This window comes from Netta rufina (assembly GCF_964035555.1).
Source record: "Netta rufina genome assembly, chromosome: 4".
NCBI lineage: Eukaryota > Metazoa > Chordata > Aves > Anseriformes > Anatidae > Netta > Netta rufina.
Window position 1 is genome coordinate 21,327,836 of NC_140127.1, and position 25,417 is coordinate 21,353,252.

At 41.3% G+C, this 25,417-nt stretch overlaps 1 protein-coding gene across 4 annotated transcripts in view; it reads right to left on the minus strand.

The window, feature by feature from the left end:
• TENM3 (teneurin transmembrane protein 3) overlaps positions 1-25,417 on the minus strand; it is a 430,195-nt gene that overhangs the window by 15,294 nt on the left and 389,484 nt on the right. For all 4 annotated transcript variants that reach the window (XM_084286636.1, XM_084286635.1, XM_084286634.1 and 1 more), the window contains 5 exons: positions 24,549-24,781; positions 24,001-24,155; positions 19,406-20,280; positions 3,369-3,544; positions 2,399-2,634 (listed from right to left, as the gene is read on the minus strand). In XM_084286636.1, coding sequence (XP_084142762.1) covers positions 2,399-2,634; positions 3,369-3,544; positions 19,406-20,280; positions 24,001-24,155; positions 24,549-24,781 — 1,675 coding nt within the window. The remainder of the gene's footprint in view (positions 1-2,398; positions 2,635-3,368; positions 3,545-19,405; positions 20,281-24,000; positions 24,156-24,548; positions 24,782-25,417) is intronic.

Here is a 25,417-nt window from a genome sequence, read left to right on the forward strand (position 1 = left end):
TTCTACAGCAAAGTGTAAACACTTTTATTGTGTCTAAAACAATACTTCTAAATACATTTGGTAATTCTGGGCTTCATTATGATATAAACAGTAATTGAGGAAATTTTCAATGAACAAACACAATGACACAAAACCAAGTCTCTTGACACCTGTCCTCCTCTTTCAGTAATTATGGTGTCCACCTATCCTGCTCTGCTCTGTCTCCTGGCTTTCTCTCCTGTGGCTCCCTGAGAAGCATGAAAACCAGACAGTGATTTCCCCATTAGGAGTAGGGGGATATTGTGCCTTACAGAGAGGTTCAAGAGGTGATGTGAAAACTGGAGGTGTCTGCAGGACTTGGAGCTTGCCTGGAGGAGGTAGTGCAAAACCCCTTATTGTGAGGTCCCTCTTTGGTGTCACCTGTCCTCTCTAGGTGCACCCCCTGAGGCAGAACTCGTACCAGTTCCTTTATTTAAGAACCTGGTAAGTGAGGGTCTGTCTTGGCCTCAGTAAAACTGCCCCAAAATGTCTCTTCCCTGAAGAGGACTGGCAGCAGTCTTTGCCAAAGACCAGCTTACAGATGTACAGGTCCAGTGACAAAGCCAGCTTATAGAGCACACACGGAACAAATCTGAACAAAAGTTAGATTGACAGAGGCTTGTCGAGTTCAGGAATAGTGAAAACGACATTTATTTCTTTATAAAGACTACTAGTAGTGGGTATAACTATTACAAGATAGAAACCCAAGAGATAGAAGCCCCACAGTGTACTTCACGGTGTTACATGCTGCATATATATAATGCAGTGAAAGTGTCATATATATGAGCACATTTACTGGCAATACATTTTGTCACTGTTTTTTGTCTACATTTGTCTTCTCTGCAGCAAAATGTTACTGACATATCTGTAGATGGAAATGATGAGCTCTGTAAGTTATTCTTGTTCTTTCAGTTCTTGTTTCCTTTCTCCACCCCCCACCTACCCCTGAGCAACATTTCTGCAGTATCTTCCTATGTAAACCACTTTCAAAAAAAACTTCCCTTTTTTAATTTGGTAGCAATTTTCTTTTCTCTTATTAGCCCATATTCTCTGCCTGCCCTACTTCTCACATTTGCATATACATTTTTAATTACCACTATTTTGTCCTAATTTATGAGCTCTCACTTCCCCCCTCTTATATTAAGTCTTTCCCTCTTCGCTGTTCCTTCTTTCAGCTCTTCCAAGTCAGAGTTGCCCATGACATTTCTTTAACCTTCTTTTTATCAGAATGACAAAATTTTGCTTTGCTTTTTAGAACTGGACTCATAGAGATTTGTTTCACTACCAAAACCAATCATACTATTGGTATGATTATTTATATATTTATTTATTTATTTTCTTAGCCCTCCTTCATGAATTACTTGGCAGGTGTATTATCCCAACTTGCTATGTAATAAGATGGCTATGAACCAGAACCACAAGGGCGAGCTCCACAAGCATGGATTTCTTTTTCTCTTCCTTATCCATGGTAAGACTGCTACCACAGCTAGGTACAAGTATGTTGTTCTTAAGCAGCAGATTTTGTACATTATCATTCTTCCTTCTTGGAAAAAATCAATTCTTCTTGCAGGGCAAGCGGTAGAGAGAGATAGAAAATGCATGACAGCATTCCCTCCTTCCCAAAGGAAAGTAAAAAAAAATTAAAATTAAAAAATGGCATGTTACCTCTCAGAAGTCAAGTGGTCTGAAATTACTTACCTTTATTTGATATACTGCCTAGGCCTTATTTTAAAGAACTGAGTTCAGTCCTAATAGTATGTCAGACCTCTGATGTGGTCTCGAAATGGTTTCCTGGCAACCCAATTTTAAATGCTTAATCTATGTTGTCTTTACCAAATGGCTGTCATAAATCATAGTTTGCTTCCTACTTACATTTCACACACTATATAGGAAGAAGAAATGCCAACAAAATGGTAAAGACATATGTTAGAGGAATATGCCATACACATTCACACAGTGTTACACCCTTTCTACCAGAAATAAGTATTAGTATATTTTTTATTTAAAAATTTAAAGAAAGAAAACTCTAAGACCATGCTAACTTATGGTAGACTAATTTAAAATGATTCAAAAGCAGGTGTGTGAATTCAGTGCTGGAAATAAAAAGTGAAGGAAAGCAGTAAAAATATTCTTTTTATCCAGAGTCATTTCAAGGCATTTAAGTCTAAAAAGAACAGCTTAGAATCCACAGAAAAGAGCAATTAATATGGAAAAAGAGCCAATATATAAAGTAATAAAAGCAACAACTTTAAACTCTACAGTAAGCTTACCCGCGGTAAATACTCTGTGGTTGTTGGATGGCAATACCTGCAAGAATGCATTTAGGTTTCCTCTCACTTAATGAGAAGGCAATAGACACCACGCATGCTTGCGTGCTTACCCTAAGCTTTCGGCCAAACACATTGACTTTTCCCTGGGCTTGCTCTTTCCGGAATCGCCACTCCACCAAGTTCTGCCCGTTCTCCCCCGGGAGGGTCATGTTCCTTTTTGCTACTGTCGGGTTGGCAGTGCCAGCCAGGACGTGTGGCTCTGTCTGGTAGTGTGAATCCAGGCCGCTGGCGTACAGGATTCTGAGCGAGCCGTCATAACCGATCTGGTAGCTGTTTCTCAACTGATCTGAAAATGCAAAAAAAAAAAACCAACACGCAGAGAAACACGCATTACATCCATGGGGTAAGTCTGCCTTTGTTCCCTACCACTTATGCAATATATGCATGTAAAATGTTGACTTCAGCCACTGACCTAACGGAAATAAACACCAAGGGTGAGATTGATGAAGTCATCTGTGTCACATCCATGTGTATCCCATGAGAGCAAAAACACCTTTGGGAAGTCACTTGAACACCTCTTAAAAATCCCACCTATATTCTTTGTATATTGAGTATAGTCTTTGGAGTTGCACAAAACATAATCTCTGCTGTTTCATTTGGCATTTTTGGCCACATCCAAAGTATGTTGTGACTAGTGACTTTTGCAAGGATGTGGCTGCTGGGCCGTCACATGCTATTTTAAAGCTCAAATCTCACTTCATGCTATTTTTATACCCATTTCCCTCACAATCCATTTCACACTTTTTGCAGATTCCCTTTTTATGCAAAGTAGGTATTCTGACTACTTCCAACAACTGTTGCAAAAGCTATTTGGTTAGAAAACATTTAATTATACTTTCATTGTACCTCCTTCCTTCCCTGAACAGTTCTTTTTATGTATGTATAAAAGCATGTGTGTATCACCTCCTCCAAACACTACGCCTCTAAGTTTCCCTCTAAGGCATCTCATGTAAACTGTTTGTGCCAGAAGAAAAGAGTTTTTAGGTCAGTATCTGCTGAGAAAGGTTTTGCATACAGTACCTTGAACCATGGTATAGAAAGAATCAATTGATGATAAGTTGGAAGTGATGCTGACGTCTTCCTCTCTGCTGGATGACTCAATGTCCACCGTAATGGCCCTTTCCATTTCCCCGTGAAGGTTTGTGACAACTCCAGTAGGGAATGTAACGTTTGTTAGACGGCCCTCACTATCATAGCTAAAAAAAAAAAAAAAAAAAAAAAAAAAGTCCAAAAATGATACATAGCAGGAACAAATTGTTTTCATTTACAAGCAAAATGAACAGAAATACCAGCTACTCATATTGTTAATGCACTCTTGCTTTTTGTGCATGGGATAGGCACAGCAGAGACTTCAAACGTGCTTTGAAGTAGTCAAAAGACTGTTTAACATACAGGAGCCTCAATGGCGATAGCAAGAGCAAACAGATGGATCTTCAGCTCTGCATATGATTCTTTGAAGTGTGACCAGATCCTGCTGCACACCTAATTCACCGTTTCAAAGGGAGAGTATTTGTTGGCGCTAAATTCCGTAGCATTATGTACTCACTCCCTGTTAGTGGAATAGATCTTTGTTGTTATTATAGGAATCCTCAAAAATTTGCATAAAAAGGGTATCTAAACAGTCCTTCCCTCTGGCCCTTCCTATGCATTGATTATGTGGACCACCTGGTCCTGAGTGCTTAACATCCCTTGGTTTATTAAGAGAAAGAATCTCAGGTGGTATTTATTCTACGTAAGCTGTTTGTAGCTGGAAATCATAGCAGCTAGTGTATATAACTTGATAGCTACCTGTGGATCATAGACTGAGAACTGTGGCACAAGCCACGCTGGATAAGCTTTTTCCTGTTGCCACTGATATTTCTTTAAACCAATAGTTACATATCCATTCGAGAGTAGGTAGGTAGATAAAATGTCTGTAATGGAAATACACTTAGGACTTGTAAAACATGTCTTTTCCTGTGCTGTGTCAGGAATACTCCAGCTACTAATACCATTGATAAGATATGTGCAGCTCTGTGTATGTGAAAAACGAGACAATCAAAGTGATCCCATCAGACGTGCAGAATATTGGTAGCAGTGCTTTTTGAGACCCAAGTAAGCACTCAGTGAATGAGGGGATACTTCCACCATGTTTTTCAAACACAGGACCAAGACCATGGTCAAATCCAAACAGATATTGCAGTCACCGTGTACAGAGGTAAGGCACTGTGTAAGCTTCAGGTCATACAACTGCCTTTGAGATTAGCTCTTCAAATACTACAGCTTGGATTCATCAGCTCAGGAGTTCAGCTGAGGCGTGTTTTTCAGAATTAGAGTCTCCCTGTGTCTGCAACAGAGAGAAACAAGTATCTGAAGGGCGATTCAGCCCACCTAAGACCTGCTTGATGTCAGGAGTTGTCCATCCCTCTACCGTGACTGTGCAGGAGGAAGCTGAAGGAAGCTTTATTCTCCTGAAGTACCAATAACGTGACCCTGCTGATCCACAAAGCATGGTAGGCACTTCATACTTACAATTATCATCAAAATGCTCCTTCTGGGAAAGAACCTCCCAAACAACAACAAAACAAACCAAGTATATCACTGAGGCTACAGAAATTCTTTTTTAAATTCAGAGAATTAATTCCAGTTTTAACCCACGATACCCTTACTTTCTGCGTACATTGAGAGTGCTGCACAGATTGCTGTAACTGAAAGGATTAGGTTTAGAAATGTTTTTTTCCAGTTTGCTTACTCTGTAGATTTGACAGCTTTTTGCACACAGTCATTTTCATCCTTTTAACACAGTTGATTTCCTTTGTTTATGAGAGACTTACACTTAGCAAGAGGAAAAAGGAAAGAATGTTTAAAAATCAGAAGCCCTTCTGCAAGCCAGGGAAATGAAGTGGGGAAACTTATTTCTTGAAATTAAGTATATTTCAAAAACCAGGGTTTCTTCCAGGGTGTTTCTGTCCCTAATTTTGGCTGTTTTTCCCATACAGGACTTGGCAAGCTGAGATGCTGCATTTATGCAATAAACTGAAACAAATACACCAACATTCCTTGTGCATAAATTTGACTGCAAGCCCATTAATGACCTTCAGTTCCATAAATTTATTTTCTTTTCATGCACAACTTCCCTTTTAAACTCCCAGGGGAACATACATTCCCCAATTACTGTCCTTTTCTATTTTTCATGTTACAGAAGAATGCTTGAAAATGGTATCAAGTTATCTTTTCGGGAGCTACTTGTGTCCTTTGATTCCAGGAGCCAAGTGCCAGTTTTCATCTGGAACAATGCTTCCTAAAGTTACAAAAGGCAAGATTTCTCTATAAGAACTTTTCATCCTTTGAATCATAACATTTATGAGCAATTAATTATACATATTTCTGAGTATAACACTGGAGTTGGTAAGCACTATGCATCTGTAGCTTTCAGTAGAGTGTGTGGCTTCACTACAGTATGCAGCGCTGAACATTCCTTTCTTGTTTTATGCATTCTTGCTTCCATATTATATTTTTCAGTCTGTGCATATAGTTCCCGAACTGGTCTCTTTTCTTTCACAAATACATGAAAAGCACACCATGAGCCTGGAATAAGCAGCTAATATTATTACAGAGGGGAAGAGTTCAAAGATCAGCAAAATTCATGCTACACATTCATGTTCTTAAAAACATGACTTTAAAGCTAAAAGAATCTTAAAAGCCATGATTGCTTGGTTCAGGCATCCCAGTGCTGGAAGAAAATGTGAATGAGATGTGAAAAGTCAGAATAGGATTTCTCATACTTTTATAGCCAGGAACAAAAAGAAAGAAAGGAAATAGGTCTTTCTACAATTTATTACATATTCCATTTTATGATGGATTGTAATGTGTGTCCTTCATTCTGCACATCGAATACTAAACTTACTTCTATACTTGATATCTTTTTGCCCACAATGAAAGCCTTATCAATGCTCAACATAGCAACATCACTCATACCTTTGGGCATTCCTATGCTATTTTTCTTATTACATCCAAATATCCTTGCGTTCTGCTGCCAAGGTGAATTTATTCATCCAAGATTGTCAGTTTTAGACCGAGAGATTTCTTTTATCTGTCTTGTGTTCTAATATTGAAATTGCCCTAACAGGAACAGGATATAAAGTCTAGAGGGCAAGCACCTATATTTGGCATTTCACAGCCTCTTTGATCTTTTCATCCAAACACAAGCACAGGCACACATGTTACTGCTGAGCCCTCTGATCTGCCTCCTATTCCAGGCAAAGCCGTTCAACCTCTCTCTTAAATTCCTCAAGAGCAGGTTGCACATAAACATTTCAAGAATCTAAAACAAAAACTTGCTTACTGGGCATTACCTCATGCGCTTTAATCCTATAAACCCTGTTCCACTCATTAACATAATGATCTTCATATTCGGTCAATAACTACAGAAGAGAGCAGCAGGGGCAGGACAGTTGCCACCACCACTAGCTGAATTTCCCCTTAGATCAAATTCTTTTTCCTCCTTAGGGTGATCTGACACTGCTGGCTAGTTTTGCCCTTCTGCAGTGAGAAATTCTCAGAGATAATGATTATCAGCATCCCGGATTCTTGACCTTTCGCTCTTCACCTGCTGGAAGTCCCTCTTCCATTGTTCATCTTCTTTAGTTTTAATTACATTCCTTCCCAGACCATTTTCTGTTCTAGTCTATGTAGGACAATTTTCACTTTGCAGTGATAATTTCCTGGCAATCCTTGTCACAGATGGAAATGCCCTACTTTCTTTATTTCTGACTTCTTTCTCATGTGAGTTGCATCATAGTTTGGAGCACATTTAGCTCGACCCCAGCTTGCAGAGCATTATTAACGTTTTATATTTGAAGTTACTTCAACATAAAATAGGGAGCTATAGAAATGAAGTGTATAGTAAAGGTTGTTGCTAAAGCCAATAGCTAAGTTATGACTGATACTGTTTTTCCACAGACCTCTGCAGCATATTCCCATAACAAAATAAATTCCATATATTTTTTTTCTAGCTGTTGTAAACATGTCAGGTTTAAGAGCAAGGCACAAGGTTCCTGTACATTTCAGATAACAAGACATACAGTGCAAATGTGTATTATGTATTTCTTTAAAGACTGGTTATGGATTATACTATTAGTTGGGATACTGTATTAGAGAAATGAGGCATGAATACATCTCAAAATATAGACATGTATATTTTTGACAGTAGAATGAAAAGTACTGCCACATACTCACTCAGCACATCAGGCATTTCCTTTATACATCTTGAATTATCAAGAGTGGCTAGAAAATTCATGGAGCATTACCCTACTTGTTTCATGTTATTCACAGGAAGCCTCTTATATCAATATGCTGCTTATTGGCGGGTGAGAGCAGAAACTTCTGCAGTATGGTGTGCTGCTGGTTTAGGTGTATAATCACTGTGTTCAGATACATACTGAAAATCCACCCTAACCTGGCAGTGAAATGTCTCACTGAGCTTGTTGTGGCCACTGTGCTCACATTTACAATGAAGACTGTTGTCTTCAGCATTAAAGAATGTTTGTCATTTTGCAAACACCTTCTTTCAGCCATGTTTAGCCTCCCATGATGTACCTGAAGCTTAGTCCCTCCAAAAAGTGAACTTGCAGTTTGAAAACTGTAGTAAGGAGAAGCCACCTTGATTGGGTATCATTGCTTTGCTAAAACAGTAATAAAATAGCTATCTTGCTGATTACAAGGAAACAAATGCATAGCTTGTATAGCTTCCCTTTCATTATAATTTTGTTACTGATACAGAACTTTCTTGTCCTCCCATTTTAAAACTGGGCACGGCAGGTTACTGGGAGCTCTATTCTGCCCATCTTCAACCATTAAGTGGGTTTTTGGAAGAGAGGAAAAGACTCTTAACTTCAACAGCATGACATTTAGGTAGCTCTTCCCCTTCACTCCATTTCTGAGTTGCTTTCCCAATTTTGATACACATTTTTGCTTTTAGTTTGTAACAAGAGTGACTGGACGATCCTGCTATGGCACAAACTGAATGCACAAACTGAAAATAACCTACGGATGCATGGACAGACAAATGATTCTGCCTTTTTTTGGCTTTTATTCTATAGCCTTACAGATATGCATACATTATAACCTGCCTTCTTAAACACAACATTAATTTATATACTGTTTGCATGTATTCCTTTATTTGCACAGTTTGTATTAGACCTTAAAAGGTTTAGCACCTTGCTTGTGAATTCACAGTGCAAATATATCAGGAAACCCAAAATAGTAAACTAGATTTTTAAAAATATAACAGGTAGATAAAACAAGAAAAGAAAAGAAAAGAAAAGAAAAGGAAAGAAAAGAAAAGAAAAGAAAAGAAAAGAAAAGAAAAGAAAAGAAAAGAAAAGAAAAGAAAAGAAAAGAAAAGAAAAGAAAAGAAAAGAAAAACATAAACAATGAGATCTGTGTATGTCTTGTTAAGGTTTGTTTTACCTAGCAAGAGGGGAAGAAGGGAGCATATGTGTTGTAAATGACAACTTGATATATGTTAGTAAGCTTGTAAATTATGACAAGAGCTTTGATTTTATTTATTTTTTAAATAAAGGACTACTGTCTAATAAGGGTAGCATTTATTCTTTTGTTCTTATCTGGAAAGTTGTTAAGCATGAGAAAAAAAAATCCGTATTCTTACCAGTCTTACAGAACCTTAAATATATGAACAAGGTCTCTTATCTTGCCTCCCCTCACTTTCCCTCTCATGCTTCTACTTCTCCACTTCTGCCTCCATCTCCATCTCACTCCTCCTGTACTTATCTGACAAAATAGTAGCTGAATACGAATCACAGAAAATAGGTCCAGGAGTGATGCTTGGAAGCACTTAAAGTAAACTGCAGCCTGAAATCCAATTCTGGATAGGAATTTATCTGTCACTACTTGGTTTTAAAATGGAATTTGGACAGAAAAATGCAAACTCACAGAGGCTGGAAAGGCATTAAAAGTCTGTTAAGTATCAGCTGAATTTCTCTGTCTTGCTCAACAAGTGTCAGAAAACTCAAGCCCGAATTCAAGCAGCTGGCCATCTTTTCCTCTCCCTTTATCTGATGCCTGTCTTCCACCGAGAAGGGCCAGCTTCAGCTGGGATAGTCTGGTCTAACTGCACAGCTGGTTAAATAATTCAGGTAATGTTTTTTTTTATCTTAGCAACCTGGTCAGGACGAATGTTTCAGCCCATGTTTAATGAAGACATTTCCTCAGCTTGAAAGTAATTGACAAATTTTCTTTTCACCTTCTCCTGTTATAGCTGCAGCATTTGAGGCTTTTTTTGTGTGTATCTATTTTGTCATAACGTTAAAAGGATAGTTTTTGGTCTTTTCTGTAAACTGGCATTCAATATACTAGACATGCGAACAATTCACCCAAATAGGCCATTCCTGACAGCTATAACTCATCTGCAAAACAACAGGCACACTCTAAACCGAAATCACTGCAGAAAATGTGTCTGTTGGAAAGGAGCTCACAGAAATGAATCAACACCTTCCCTCCAGATAGCTCGCCCACTTCCGCGCCCAGGCGTTTCTAATGCTCATTTTCCACTTCATCGCACAACAATGAAAACAAGTGCGAGTTCGGTGCTGGCGCTCCCCTAAGATTGACCACCTTTACAGCCTAATCCAAAATGACTTCCAGATGGGTGTTTCGGGGGAATGGTACTTCGCAGTGAAAGAAGCAGTACATGAATTTATCATCATCTTATCTTTACTTTTTGCCAGAAGACTGCCAAACTTTTTTACTTGTTGCTTCCATCAGACCGTACAGTGTTGCAGCCTTCCAACACTGTGCTGTTTGCTGTGATAAGCATCTGCCATTTATATTCTTGTAAGCACTCACAAACCATGAAGTCTGCCATACCTCTCATTTCTGACATAAGGTGTACGTGCACAAAGGTCTGGATAAGTAAATCGTACGAACGATGCTGGTGTTTTTGGAAGAGGAGGACAAATGACTGGTGTGTGTGCAAGGGGGAGGGGTGCAGCGGGAGCAGCAGGACAGAGGTGGTGCGGCTTAAATTAGAGGTGTCTCCTGGGGATGAAGATGCTTCCCAGGGTTTTGGGGGTGCTCCTCAGCAGCGCTGACACCTTCCAACCAAGCACAGTAGATTCAAAGCCAATAGCACGGGTACCATCCATACGAAGATGAACCTAAACAACAGTAGCCAGGCAGCCACAGAGCTGCAGCCAGGCTTTTATCTACAAGACCTCAACGCTCAAGCCTTGCTTTTCAGCTACCCTCTAACAGGCATTCACTGCCCCCAGCCCCACGGGGTCTGGGCTTGGGGTTTTGTAGGGGTGTGCAGGGCAAGCACCTGTCCTGCGGCAGCTCCCTGCAGGCTTTGATCTCGGGGCTCCCTGAGGCCCACGTTTTGTTCCTCTGTCACTTCCCCCCTCTTGCCTAGCTCGGCTATTGCTGTACAAATAAACAGTGCGCCCTGCTGATATAAATACTGGAATGTGGCCTTTCAAATAGAAGAAATCTTGGTGTATATATACTTTGTTTGACAGATTGGCCCTTGCTTTAAGGTCTGCTTATAGTATCAGGGCTGAGTGCTCAGGCCTTTCAAGAAAAAAGGATGTAAGGCAGGTCTCTTTGGTCAGATGTTGTTTACAGAATAAGCTTTACTGTTGCTTCCCCCCCCTTTTTTTTTCTTTTTCACCGTAAAAGTTTTTACTATCCGGGTGTCTTTACAGGGTCGCAACAACAACAACCCATAACTTGGACATAATAGAACTTAATAAATTACATTATGTTTGAAAAGAAAACTTAGCAAAAGGAACACAAAATTATATGGATGTATTTTTTTTTTTTTTTTAGGATAGTGAAATGCCAAGGTACTAAAAAATTTCGCTAGGTTCAGGTTCTGCGGTTAGTTTATTACAGCACCCTTACTGCTTTGGTGCATGAATCATGCCCAGCCAGTGCAAGCTGCTGAAGTGACAGACTCTCATCTGCTGGGGGAACTGGGTATGGCTTTCAGTGCCATGTGCTCTGTAGACTCCCTAAAAAGCTGATCAGTCCAGACATCCTCCTCTATCCAAATTGCCCATTTTCATGAAAACTGTAGCAACCTGCTTCAAACAAAACAAAACAAAACAAAACAAAACAAAACAAAACAAAACGACCAAAATCTTCAGAAAGATTGACCATTTTTATGACCTAGTCCAAAATGACTTCCAAGAACAGGCATTCTGGGGGAACGGTGCTTTGAAGTGAACGAAGCAACACCTGGTGAAAGAAGCAGTGCAAGGTGAGGCCTGAGCATGAGGGCTGTGCTTGAATACTGTGGGGCTGAAAACACAGCTGTTACGTGAAGGCTGGAGCTGCCCTTCCACGCTCAGTGCACCAGCTCCCCAGTGAAGTGAGTGTAAAGGAGAGACAGCGAGCTTGGCTCTAGCCTCACTGACTCGTGCTTGATACAGAAAATGAACATGGGACAAGAACACTACCGTGGGGATAACTGAACAAATGGTATTCTTAAGCTCCTGATTAAGCCAGAAGCGAAATGGATACTTTCAGAAGCCTGAACAGAGTTGATTGGATTGACAGTACGGGACATTTATGTCATTAGCAAGAAAGATACTGTTTTTTTGCTGAACTGTCTTTACTTGTAAGTGCTTTCCAAAACCACAGAGACATCATATGCTGATTTTCTTGGCAGAAATCAAAGCACTTCTTTTTTTCTCATGCACGTAGGATGTAATAATGATATGTGTCTTCAGTGTTGCTATTTTGATATTATTACCTATTCAATGGTTTCTCAGTTCTACTTTTATTACTTAGACTAGTTCTAAGGACAAGAAATAGCAAACATTCAAAAAAAAAAAAAAAAAAGGAACAGGTAAATGTCTATCAAACTAGATCTGCTACTGATACCTGAACAATTAGGGTACAAGCTGAAGTTCTCTGAAAAATTTTACATTGCTATTAATTGATTATTTTTAACATGTCTGCTTTGTTATTTAGTAGGATGAGTCTGAAACTGCAAGTTTGTGTTCTCCACTGACAGCATAACCCTTATCAGACTATGTAACAGCATGTTGTATTATAGTTATGAAATGTACAGTAAAGTTGAGTTAGTGTTCCTGCTGAGAAAACTGTGAGATCACAATCTCTGTTCTCGGCAAAATGAGGTTTAAGTTAGAAATTAAAAAAAAATATATTAACAATTTATCTAAAGAGAAACATGGTAAGTACAGACAGGAAGCACAACTGTCACTAAGCTCTCCTCAGAAAACCCATGTTGCATGAGTCCTCAGTTCTGCGTGTGGAGTACCAATGTAACTAGGAGAAGGTTTAAAACACAGGATATTCTTCAGTTTGCTGTGGCCATGCACAATTGCACACATCAACTAGATATTTTTCTCCATGAATTCTCTCTGGGCAGAGGAAATATTTGTCTAGTTTGAATAGAGGGAAATGCTTTAAAGCTTTTTTGGCCAGCCTTGCCTCCATGGGTCTATATGAAACGGTGAGAGAAGGTTACACCTACTAGAATTTCAGTCTGTTCAATGTTGAGAGGAGGAGAAACACCAAATGTTGACTAACAGAGAACCAGCTCGTTCCTAAAAGGTGCTTTCAGACAGTAATATGTGCACTGCCTGCTGGACTCAGAGAAGCAACGTGGATAAAGAGGCACATGTGCAAGGACTAGGTATCTAGAAAATATCCCAAAAAAGACACTTAGGAAAAAAATAAGAATGAAGAGAACATGAATTAAGTTGCTTGAGTAAATATAATATGGGAAGATTAATGTTATCACACTTGTAAGACATGATTTGCAAGTAAAGGCTCATGTGAGGATGCAAAAGTCAGTATGGGAACATTATACAAAACTGATGTGATGAGTGTGGTTAATTACTTCAAAGCCACTGCAGTTTGGACAGATGAAGCACAAAGCAGCGACAGTAAAAGCAAAAGGTGCAGAAGGCTGTTGATGGTAAAAGGAGAAAAATATCTAAACAGCACTGTGATACCAAGGACATTCAGAGGACACTGTTTAGAGCTGGTAAAAAAACAAACAAAACAAAACAAAACAAAAAACAGATTACAATTTTGTACCAGGTTCTAGTATTTTTAAGAAAACAAAATCAAATTATAATGAAAGCCCAAAAATTGCAAGAAAAAAAGAGTAGGCATTTTTTTGATATCCAGATAAATCACTGAAACAAAAATGTGATAGAAAAATGAACACAAGTAGAAACAGAAATAAAACCCAAAATGTACCCAAAGTTACCCCCAAATTTACAAGAAACAGTATACAAATATTAATGATGGAAACTGAATTGTGAACACCTTAATATACCGTAAAAGTTCAAGTGAATTGACACTGTTATTGGGAGATAATTTTTACGTGATTGAAATTAAATATTTGCTTTTCTTTAAATTTAACTTTTCATTAAAAGTTCCTTAGACTTTTTGCAAGCAGAAACTCGGTATTTCCAAGTCAGACTCCACCAGAAAGCCATTAAGACGAAGCAGGAGAAATACTGCAAAATATCATCTGTTCCCTGTTGCCAAATGCCGACAGTTACAGATGATGTGCCGGCTGCACGGGGAAACTAAACAAGTCCAAGCCAGAGGCAGGGTCTTACTCTGAATGCTGCAGTTTTAAGGCAACCACAGCAATGAATGCATTGTTAATAAAAGCTTCATATGTAAAGCGTGATACTCCGCAGCACGCAGTGGAAATACATTTCACCTGCAACTCTCTTGCCTGTAAAATTACCGTAAGGATTTCACAGTCTGCACAATTTCACTGCCTTTCTGGAAGGGCTGGAAAGCTCATTAATTTAACTGTGGGAGCAAAGTAAACTTGTAAGAGCTCTGCCTGCTAATGTCACTCTCTTTGATTTCTGTTGCATTCCCTTGGAGACAGGAATTGAGCGAGAGAGGGAGGAGAGGAATGAGAAGACAAATGAGCTCAGGGCATGAAGTGCCCGGGGAAACATTGGACGGACTGTCAAGAGATACAAGAGGGGATTGAGAAGAAATGCACCTCTGGGAAAGGAAAAGGCGGGGAAGCCAAACACGCCTTAGAGAAATGACAGGAGACATGGCAAGGAGCAAGATACGAGGTAAGGAAGTAAGGAAATGCAGTTGGAGGGGAGGGTCTGGAGAGCCAAAAAGAGACTTGGAAGAAAGGGAGTGAAATTGCAGGGAAGAGGAGGAGGCATCTTAGTTTGGATCAGATATTGCCTGCTGACATTGCTCCCAAAAGGAGAGCGAGGCAAGAGTGGAGAAGACAGGAAAGAGATAATAATCAGTGGCTACTGGAAAGAATTCACAGCTAAGGGAGCAAAGTTACCTCAGATTAGCTAAAGGGGGAAGAGGAAGCCAAAGGCGATCGCTATGTTGTCTGCACTTCTCAGGGAAACGGGGGCACGAGGCATAAATGAAAGAAAATGTAGATGTGTGGAACTGTAGCATTTGCTGCCTTTGGAAACTTACTGAGCACTTTGCCTCTTTACAAAGGAGCCTGCAGACACACCTAGGCCGGGACCACTGGGAATGGATCCCGGCCACCTGATGCTGGGCTGACCACAACTTGTCCTCAGCCGTCTGTGAGGAAGAGACCACTCAGGTGCCAGTTTGTATGCACACTGCTTTTTTTTTTTTTTAATAATAATAATTAGTTAATTAATTTATTTTTTAAGTGAGCTTTTGAAGCATTTTCAGCTGACTTGGCTGGCAAGTGCTGGCACACCAGGGCGTTCATGGAGACGTGGCATGGCAGGCTGGGGGCTCTGCCTTCCTGCACCGCTGAGCCAGTTGCACAGGGGCACCTCGGGGCTTCTTAGGAGTTCACTTCTGATTACAAGCACTTGTAATTTTCACTTTGAAAACCACAAAGAATAAAACAAGTATTTCCTGTATGCCAGTCCTTCCCTCAGGCAAAGTGGAGACTAAATAAAATAAACTCTAGATCATTTAATGTCCAGATGAAATAAAATAAAAAGTAAACTTCTTTTTGGCTCTGATATTGGTGTGACTGAGATTGTAGGGAAGAGGGACAACACAAAAAGATGCTGTCATATGTGCCAGGGCAGCGATTGCCAATTTTGGGATGCAGTATTTTCTTCAAAGGTTCCTCTTTTCACTAAAAAGTTGCTCTAAAAAATTAACAAAAAATTAAATAGTTGTCTTAAATCTACTCCCGCATCACTGAGAACTCAGCAGAATCCATGGTGCAGTTGTACAGATTTGTACAAGAGTTAACAAAGCTATTACCAAATTGGCTGTGAAGACTGATCTTTTTATTACTAGAAATGCAGCATTTTTACTCCACTGTAACTTCTGCCATTTAAGCAGATGCATGACCACCAAATGGTGAAACAACCCAGCCATAATCACAGATGAAAAATGACATTTCTATTCCATTGGAAATTCTAACAGTTGAAAGGTTTTAAGTCTGAGTTGAAAGAAAGTCTAAATTCACAATGGAATATAAACTTTATTCCCTTCCCAAAATATTTTGAGAAGCTGAGTAATAATATAGAGTAAATAAAGTAAATAAAATACATAAACAAACTCCTATATGAAAAGAAAATGTATCCAGTAATGAAACTGAAATATTTTGCTATTACCAAAATAGAACAAGAAAGTCAGAACAATTTCTTCTCCTCATTTCTTATTCCTATCCAGGCATCCTAGGGAAACCTTATAGCTTTAACAGGACTTCATTTTTCTCAGCAGAAAAATGTTCAACTGAAGAATTTTTAGCCCATACTACCTACCAACGTAAAAATGCCAAAAGCTGGGGCTGAGATACACACACACACACACACACCATGTCACTCCAACACAAGCCCCTGAACACTATGCATGGTTTCCACTTCGGCAATAGATGCAGAAGCCTCTGGAAATCCAGCTGAAGGCAGATTTACTATTACAAATCACCACCACTGAAAAGCAAAGTCAAAACAATGTTTGCTGATCCCAGAATAAAAGATGCAGAATGGTCTCATTTTTATCTACTTTTTCTTCAAAAGGGAAGTACACAGACACAAATTTAGTGTATGGGGATTTTATGTCCAAAAACAGTAAGCAGCTCTGATACCCAATGGATGTCTTTAAGAATGCTGTTTTGGCAAGAAAAATAACTCGGTGCTTTTTTTTTTGCTCATTCCCTGTAGCTTTACATAATCAGCACAATTTTTTATATTTGGTATTAGCTTGTACAGAGCATCATAGAAAACATGACTGCAAGGGACCTTGAGAGGTCAGATGGTCCAGCCCCTACCCCAAGGCAGGATCTGTTCTTCCCAAGTTAGTCCTCAAAGATGTCTCATCTGTTCTTAAAGACAGCCTGTGAAGGGTAAGGGGTCACTGTTGTCTGTCTGCTTCAGGGCTCCAAAATCTTCACAGTGAAGTTTTTCCAAATGTCTAATCTCCATCTTCCGTGTTGCAATTAAACAGATTACTTCTTCACCATGGATACAGAGAGGAGATTAATATCTTTGCTTCTGCAAAAGCCTAATACACTTGCAGATTTGGGGTGAATGAAATTGCTTTGCTCTCTCCATAATTATTTCAGCCTGGGACTTATAATGAGACATTGGTCCGAGGCAATTGTTTAGGAAGTACATAAACAGCAGCTTGGAAATAATACTAATACTTTCTGAGGGGAATAGCCTGCCCTTTGGGTTCTGTGCAAGCCAGCTGGACATACCTAACACAGACCAGAAAGCCTGCACGAAAGCAGACCAGATGTGAAAGAGGGCTATTTACAAACTCAGTAAATAACTATCTATTTCATGACACACAGTAGCATAAATTCTTCCTATGAGGAAAAATACAGGCCTTTAAAACGCTTACTGGCGAACAGAGTATCTGCTTTTTTCTTGTGATCTTGCAGACACCATGACGATACATTCAGGAGCCATCAGCTGCTTCTGCAGTGCACCACAGTAGGCACGCAAAAACTACACACATCGTGGTGAGAAATTACTGCCCTGATTAAAACTCTGGGTCCTCAATTATTCAGTATGAATGCCAGCATGATTTGAAGTGCCTGCTGTACCCAACAGATGCCTTAATTTCAGTAAGGGACTTCACTATCCCCCAAATTGACTGCCTTGCCCAAATCACATGTTGGAAACAAGTGGGTTTTGTGTGTCACAGTTAAATACTGGATTTACTCTGTGGAAATAGATGAGTATTTACAGCCCATCTGAAGCTGTGCTTTGGTCTCTCAGCATATAGGACACGGCTAACTCCCGGGACTGAGAACACATGCCCTCCTGACTGAACAGCTTCTCATTCCTCTGTGCCTCTCTCATTCCTCTGTGTATCCTCGCTGTGCTTGTGTCCTCTTGGCAGGACCTAAAAAGATGCGCAGCGATGCACAAATGCACAATTAAATATTACAGACGTGCGCTAATGCTTTGGTATCGTGCCCACTCCGAAAGGCCTGCCAACTTGCAGCTTATTGTAAGAATACCTTAAAACTGGCAGCAGTGCCATTCCACCTGCTGTCTTTGTTAGGAATCAGCACTTCTAGCCGTGTCTCCACTTCAGGACACAATATGCAGTGAAGCAGCACCTGCTGCTCTTGTGTCTCTGATGGGCAAATGTAAAGGTTGGAGAGTAGATACAGGTGCTCATAGCCTTCCTGTGTACTGCCTCGGCCAAATGTACACTGACATAAATGTGAAGTTATCTCAGAACACAGATGTTTGGCTTTGCTGCCACTGCCTGACACCAGCACTTTATTTTCTTTATCATGTGTGTTGAATTGAAAGCTTTTTTCAGGCCCTGACCTTGGCAGCAGTTGCTACTGCATTTCATCTAAAAGATAGGAGAAAAGAAGGAAAAAAAAAAAAGAAGAATGACTTACTGGATTTTCATGATGCCCTTTGTAATCCTGAATACTTCAACTGAGGGCTCTCTAATGCTTTTACTTATCTTACTAACTTTACATCTTCCACTCCTTCACAGACGCATTTTTACCCAACCATGGCATCTGTCTTTCAAGTGATTTAAGAACACACATTATTTTCCAGTTGACTGAGATAACTGCAAAAAATCAGTGTTAATTTTACATCAATCTTTATTAAAATAAATTGTGTTTTAAGCTGTATTTTTGATATGTTTTGCTTGGCATATCAGTCTGTAGTCTAGTTCATTAGGGGATGAAACTGCCTTTAAAGGCACTATCTGAACTGTCAGGTTCTACTAGTTTATCTATAAACTGTCATGACCTTCCTCCTTCAATGTAATTGAGGATTCCGTAAAACTTTTTGCTAATGTTATGAACAGGCGTTGATGATATAATGACTTACACAGGGTGAAACAATTAACTTAAAAGATTTTTCAGAGGTTGGTAAAATTAAAAATCTAGTATCTCTCACTGTTGTGTTTGCATGCGTGTATACCACACACTGCTGGTGGTCTGTGTTTTCAGTTTATTCCTACAGGAATGGTATTTCCCCCAAGATCTTGCTTTCTCTTCTCAGATTCCTCCACCCAGGGTCCACCTGTGTGAAAGCTTGTCATGTCATCCAGGAGATGGTCCTGGATATTTGCCACTCAGGGAAACAAGCTTTCACCACTTCAAAAAAAAAAAAAAAAAAAAAAAATCCACCCAGCTTTTTGTGGGTAAAAGAAAGTGCAGGCATGTAATAAGAAAAGATGTTAAAAAAATAAAGAAAAAAATGTTTAGCAGTGAAGCACATTTCTTGTCAGTATTTGCTGCAGAACAATGTCAATCTAATGAGCAAAGAGGATAAAAAATCTAGTTTCTCATGCAAATGTAAAAATCGTAGTTGTCTGAGTTACAACTTTATTGACAAGAGTGAGATGTTGTCTCACAATTATTTTAATGTATAAAACATAAATTGAAAATAATGAATTTAAGATTATGCAGACCCAATGCTTAGAATAAATAAGATAGATGTGGACAGCCTGGAAAACGAAAAGTATCTTCCAGTGTTTTTTGATATTAAGTGTCATCTTCACATTTACTTACCAGTCTTTAGCAATATTTCAAGTGGTGCTGTATAGCTCAATAGAACTATACAGCATCTAGCTTTATTTTATGTACTTACTCAAAAAAAGTGGTCCATCCAGTCTCATCACTTTTAGTTGCCAGAAGTCCACTGTTGCCATGGTAGGTAAATAAAACAAGCTCTTGTCCTTGTGCTGTCATGCTTTTCAAACATCCATTAGTGCCTATCGTCAACCAGATGACTTGGTTATCAGGAGAGACCACTCTTACTGGCATCCGGTTGGGGTCCCGTCTGATACGAAGAGTATTCCCGTTGCTGTCCGTGACTGCAGTAATATCATTATCATTACTGTAGCTAAAATTGTACAGGTAGTCTCCAGTGACTAAGCTCACAGTGTACTGGTGAGTACCATTGACATCAAAGATATAAAGCTCTTGATCAGTTGGAGAAGCAACTTCATAAAAGTTCATTGAGTTCAATAAGGGTTTGTTCTTTGACACAGCCCGTATCCTAATGTTTCCCAGATCAGCAATATACAGCGTGCCATCTGGAGACACAGCTAAAGAGGAAGGGGCATTGAGTTTGGCATCTTTAGCATAGCCATCTCCATTCTGGTAACAGTCACAGTTGACATCATTTTTGCAATCACACTCTGAAGGTATTCCAGCAACTAATGAGATCTCTCCATCGGTTGTAACCTGTCTTATCCTATTAATCTTTTTTTCATCAGTTTCTGTAATGTAAAGTACTCCACTGTAAGACACTGCAATGGCAGTTGCTGACTCTAATGTGGTCTGTACAGCATGCTTGCCCACCGTGTACTCCACTCCGGGTACTTGGCAATGCATTGGCCTCCCCGCAGCAATGCGAACCTGACGGTTTTCGGTGATCTGCAAAACTACGTTGTTATCCAGAACATAAATGGAGTTATCCATTGGGTTGATAGCTAAATCTGTAGGCCATTCCAGACGAACCTTAACAAAGAGAAGTGGTTTACTACACAGTTCACTAGTGCACCTTAAATGAAATGAATGAATTCACCTTCAGTTTTAGAGAATGCTGTACGGATATTTTTCATCTGCTGTAACCAATCAAGACAAAAAGACTTGTACAAAAAGAAATGCAGCAAATGAAAGATTTCAGGGAGGTAAGGGGACAGGTTTCCAGATGACAGCTTCATTGAAAAACAGCAGCATTGGAACTATAATACAGGTCAAATTTCCCCTCCAATAAGTGCCATACTTGTTTGTATCACCAATGCATAAATAAAAATAAAGAGAGCTATCAGTCTAGTGTTCATGGACAGTAGTCATTTTTTTGCACCAGCAAAAATAACTTACTACATTCCAGACTATGAAACACTGGACTGTGCTCCATTTCTAAACACAGCACTATCACAGAATCACAGAATTTTCTAGGTTGGAAGAGACCTCAAGGTCATCGAGTCCAACCTCCAACCTAACGCTAACAGTCCCCACTAAACCATATCCCTAAGCTCTACATCTAAACGTCTTTTGAAGACTTCCAGGGATGGTGACTCCACCACTTCCCTGGGCAGCCTGTTCCAGTGCCTCACAACCCTTTCAGTGAAGAAGTTCTTCCTAACATCTAACCTAAAACTCCCCTGGCTCAACTTAAGCCCATTCCCCCTCGTCCTGTCACCAGGCACGTGGGAGAACAGGCCAACCCCCACCTCGCTACAGCCTCCCTTGAGGTACCTAAAAAGAGCGATAAGGTCACCCCTGAGCCTCCTCTTCTCCAGGCTGAACAAGCCCAGCTCCCTCAGCCGCTCCTCGTAGGACTTGGTCTCCAGGCCCCTCACCAGCTTCGTTGCCCTTCTCTGCACCCGCTCAAGCACCTCGATGTCCTTCTTGTAGCGAGGGGCCCAAAACTGAACACAGTACTCGAGGTGCGGCCTCACCAGAGCTGAGTACAGGGGGACGATCACCTCCCTAGCCCTGCTGGCCACACTGTTCCTGATACAAGCCAGGATGCTGTTGGCCTTCTTGGCCACCTGAGCACACTGCTGGCTCATATTCAGCCGACTATCCACCATCACTCCCAGGTCCTTCTCTGCCTGGCAGCTTTCCAACCATTCCTCTCCCAGCCTGTAGCTCTGCTTGGGGTTATTGCACCCCAGGTGCAGGACCCGGCACTTGGCCTTGTTGAACTTCATGCAGTTGACCTCAGCCCATCGGTGCAGCCTATCCAGATCCTCCTGCAGAGCTTTCCTACCCTCAAGCAGATCGACACACGCACCTAACTTGGTGTCATCTGCGAACTTACTGAGGGTGCACTCGATGCCCTCGTCCAGATCATCGATGAAGATATTAAGGAGGACCTGCCCCAGCACCGAGCCCTGGGGGACGCCACTAGTGACTGGCCTCCAGCTGGACTTGGCTCCATTCACCACGACTCTTTGGGCCCGGCTATCCAGCCAGTTTCTAACCCAGCGAAGCGTGCGCCAGTCCAAGCCAAGAGCAGCCAGTTTCTTGAGTAGAATGCTGTGGGAGACGGTGTCAAAAGCCTTGCTGAAGTCAAGGTAGACCACATCCACAGCCTTTCCCTCATCCACCCAGCGCGTCACTCTGTCATAGAAGGAGATCAGGTTTGTCAGGCATGACCTGCCTTTCATAAAGCCATGCTGACTGGGCCTGATCGCCTGCTTCCCCTGCAAGTGCTGCGTGATGACTCTCAGGAGGATCTGTTCCATGAGCTTCCCTGGCACTGAGGTCAAACTGACAGGCCTGTAGTTTCCCGGGTCTGCCCTCCGGCCCTTCTTGTAGATGGGCGTCACGTTTGCTAGCCGCCAGTCAATTGGGACCTCCCCCGATCGCCAGGACTGCTGATAAATGATGGACAGTGGCTTGGCCAGCTCCTCTGCCAGTTCCCTCAGTACCCTTGGGTGGATCCCATCCGGCCCCATCGACTTGTGCACATCTAAGTGCTGTAGCAGGTCACCAACCAGTTCTTCATGGATAATGAGGGCCACATCCTGCTCCCCATCCCCTTCCACCAGCTCAGGGTACTGGGTATCCAGAGAACAACCAGTATTGCCGCTAAAGACTGAGGCAAAGAAGGCATTGAGCACCTCCGCCTTTTCCTCATCTCTTGTAACTAAGTTTCCCCCCGCATCCAGTAAAGGATGGAGATTCTCCTTAGTCCTCCTTTTTGTGTTGATGTATTTATAGAAACGTTTTTTGTTATCTTTAATGGCAGTAGCCAGATTGAGCTCCAGATGAGCTTTGGCCTTCCTAATTTTGTCCCTGCACAGCCTCGCTACTTCTTTAAAGTCCTCCTTAGTGGCCTGCCCACTTTTCCAAAGCTTATAAACCCTCTTTTTCCTCCTAAGATCAAGCCACAATTCTCTGTTGAGCCAGGCCGGTCTTCTTCCCCGCCAGCTCGTCTTTGGGCACGTGGGGACAGACCGTTCCTGCGCCATTAAGACTTCCCTCTTGAAGAGCGCCCAGCCTTCCTGGACCCCTCTGCCCTTCAGAACCACCTCCCAAGGGACTCCACCAACTAGTGTCCTGAGCAGCTCAAAGTCAGCCCTCCGAAAGTCCAATACAGCGGTTTTACTGGTCCCCTTCCTGGCCTTGCCAAGAATAGTGAACTCCACCATTGCGTGGTCACTCTGCCCAAGACAGCTCCCGACGATCACGTCCTCCACCAGTCCTTCTCTGTTTGTGAAGAGAAGGTCTAGCGGGGCGCCACCCCTGGTAGGTTCACTAACCAGCTGCGTCAGGAAGCTATCTTCCACGCTCTCCAGAAACCTCCTAGACTGCTTTCTCAGGGCTGTGTTGTGCTTCCAGGATATGTCAGGGAAGTTGAAGTCCCCCACGAGTACAAGAGCTGATGATTTTGCAACCTCTGTCAGCTGCCTGTAGAATTCCTCATCCGTCTCCTCATCCTGGTTCGGCGGTCTATAGCAGACCCCGACCAGGACACTAGCCTTGTTGTCCCTGCCGATCCTAACCCAAAGGGACTCGACCTTGTCATTCCCAACCTCGAGTTCTACAACCTCGATAGACTCTCTAATATAGAGAGCCACACCACCACCCCTTCTATGCTGCCTGTCCCTTCTATAGAGCTTATAGCCAGGCATTGCAGCACTCCAGTCATGAGACTGGTCCCACCACGTTTCCATGATGGCAACCAAGTCGTAGCCTGCCTGCCGCACGATGGCTTCCAGCTCCTCCTGTTTGTTACCCATGCTGCGTGCATTGGTGTAGATGCACTTCAGCTGGGCCATTGCCTTATCCTCCGTGATAGTGACATCTCTTCTTACCTATACAAACTTGTTGAGACAAAAAAAGAATTGCTCTATTATATATATATCCTCTCATTCACCCTAGTAGGCTATTAGTAATTCAGAAAACATTGACATGCCAATACAATTCTAACATATCTGTCGTTCTTCCAGTATTTACTACTGGACTTAACATTTCCTGCTGATGGTTTTGCTGTTCTAAACTAAACTGAACTTTATGGGCAGAAAAATTGAATACAGCAGCATTTATAGCTAGGAGAATACACTGAGATTCACATCCTTGGAATAGGTTTCTTTCTCCACAAATTCTCCTCTTAAATATTCATTACACACTCCACCCAGTTTTATTTTAATGGGCAAGGAAGCTGCATTTGCATTTCTAGCCCCAGATTTGCTTTCTGAATTAGCGGCTGTTAACATGTACCTGGCTGATGTGCATGCTGGTATCGCAGGTTAGAGGCCGTGCTGAGGTCAGGTCGTTGGAGCCAAGCAATGTGGATATTATGCCATTCTGATCCACTTTTCTGATCATGGTCCCATCAACAAAGTAGATTAACCCATTCTTGTCGATTGCTATTCCTTCAGTGAAGAGGATAAAAATTAGTTTCTTGTGCCAGCTATTAATATATTATCTATAACTACGGGCCTGAGTGGTATGTATATAGTGGTGTGTATATTAAGGGCAGAAAAAGGCCTAGCATTTAAGTTAACCTGAAACACTGGGTAAGTGGGACCACATGCAACACTGATTTTACATCTTCACCATTGTTTGCCAAACACATAATCTAAATGAGCATTTTAAAGTGCTCAATAACCATGAAAGCCACATATTGACTATAAAATTAACCCGGCTCTCCTGCAGCTCTCTTCCTCAATGGTTTTCCCCGTTGGGAAAAATTATGCGAAACTACATTTTTGAACCAACTCTTGTATTAAACATGACCGTGCCCATCTCTGAACTTTCATATTTACCTTTAGGGCTCATGAGAGTTGCCTCCACCGCCTTGCCTCCATCACCACATCTTGCCTCATCAAAGGGCAGGCACTGCTCCCCGGTTCCTCCTATTACCTCAGCATTTTTCGTCAGGTCTTTCGCACCCGTGAGTGACCTGGGCCGATAGATCCTGCGTGTGTTTGTGTCCGAAACGTACAAATCTCCTGTCACGGGGTCAGTTGCGAGGTAGTATCTGTGGGCTGGGTTGCTGCTGTAAAAAGGAATTACACATTGCTTGTGCTGTAATTAATTGCACCAATGTCGGACCAAGAAGAAAAGATTTCAGTTCACACACAGTCTGTACTAATATATAAATAGTTAACAATCATGCTGGTGCTCTGGGCTTATGCAGCAGAGGTCATGGCCCCAAAGCTTTTCTCGGTTTTCATTTGTTTCCTGTGTCAGAGGCAGGCCAACCTAGACTAGTCATCCTTTTGGGACAGAAAATTCGATTTTGTCTACGATGCTATAGAGACACTTCTCATCGCCATAATAGGCCACATCAAAACAGTGGAGTCTTAGAACTGGTGTTGACTGAAACCTTGGTTCAGTTTCAAACTTTGCAGCATGACCCCAACCCTAGCTTACACTTTGTTGCTGTTATCATCCTCTCCGTTTTATTATAATTTACATAAGGCTGCTGGGGTGCACGGTTTATATAATTCATAAACAGATAAGGCAGAGTTCATATTATTAGTTCACAGGCAAGAGATAAGACAACCTTCATAAGTATTTGTTTAATCCACTGCTTTCAAAGACGTGACATGCATGATTTAACGCATTAGGAAATGTCATCTTTTCCACCAGAACACTGAGCGGAGCTTTTCCGTTTTCCTTAACACAGAGT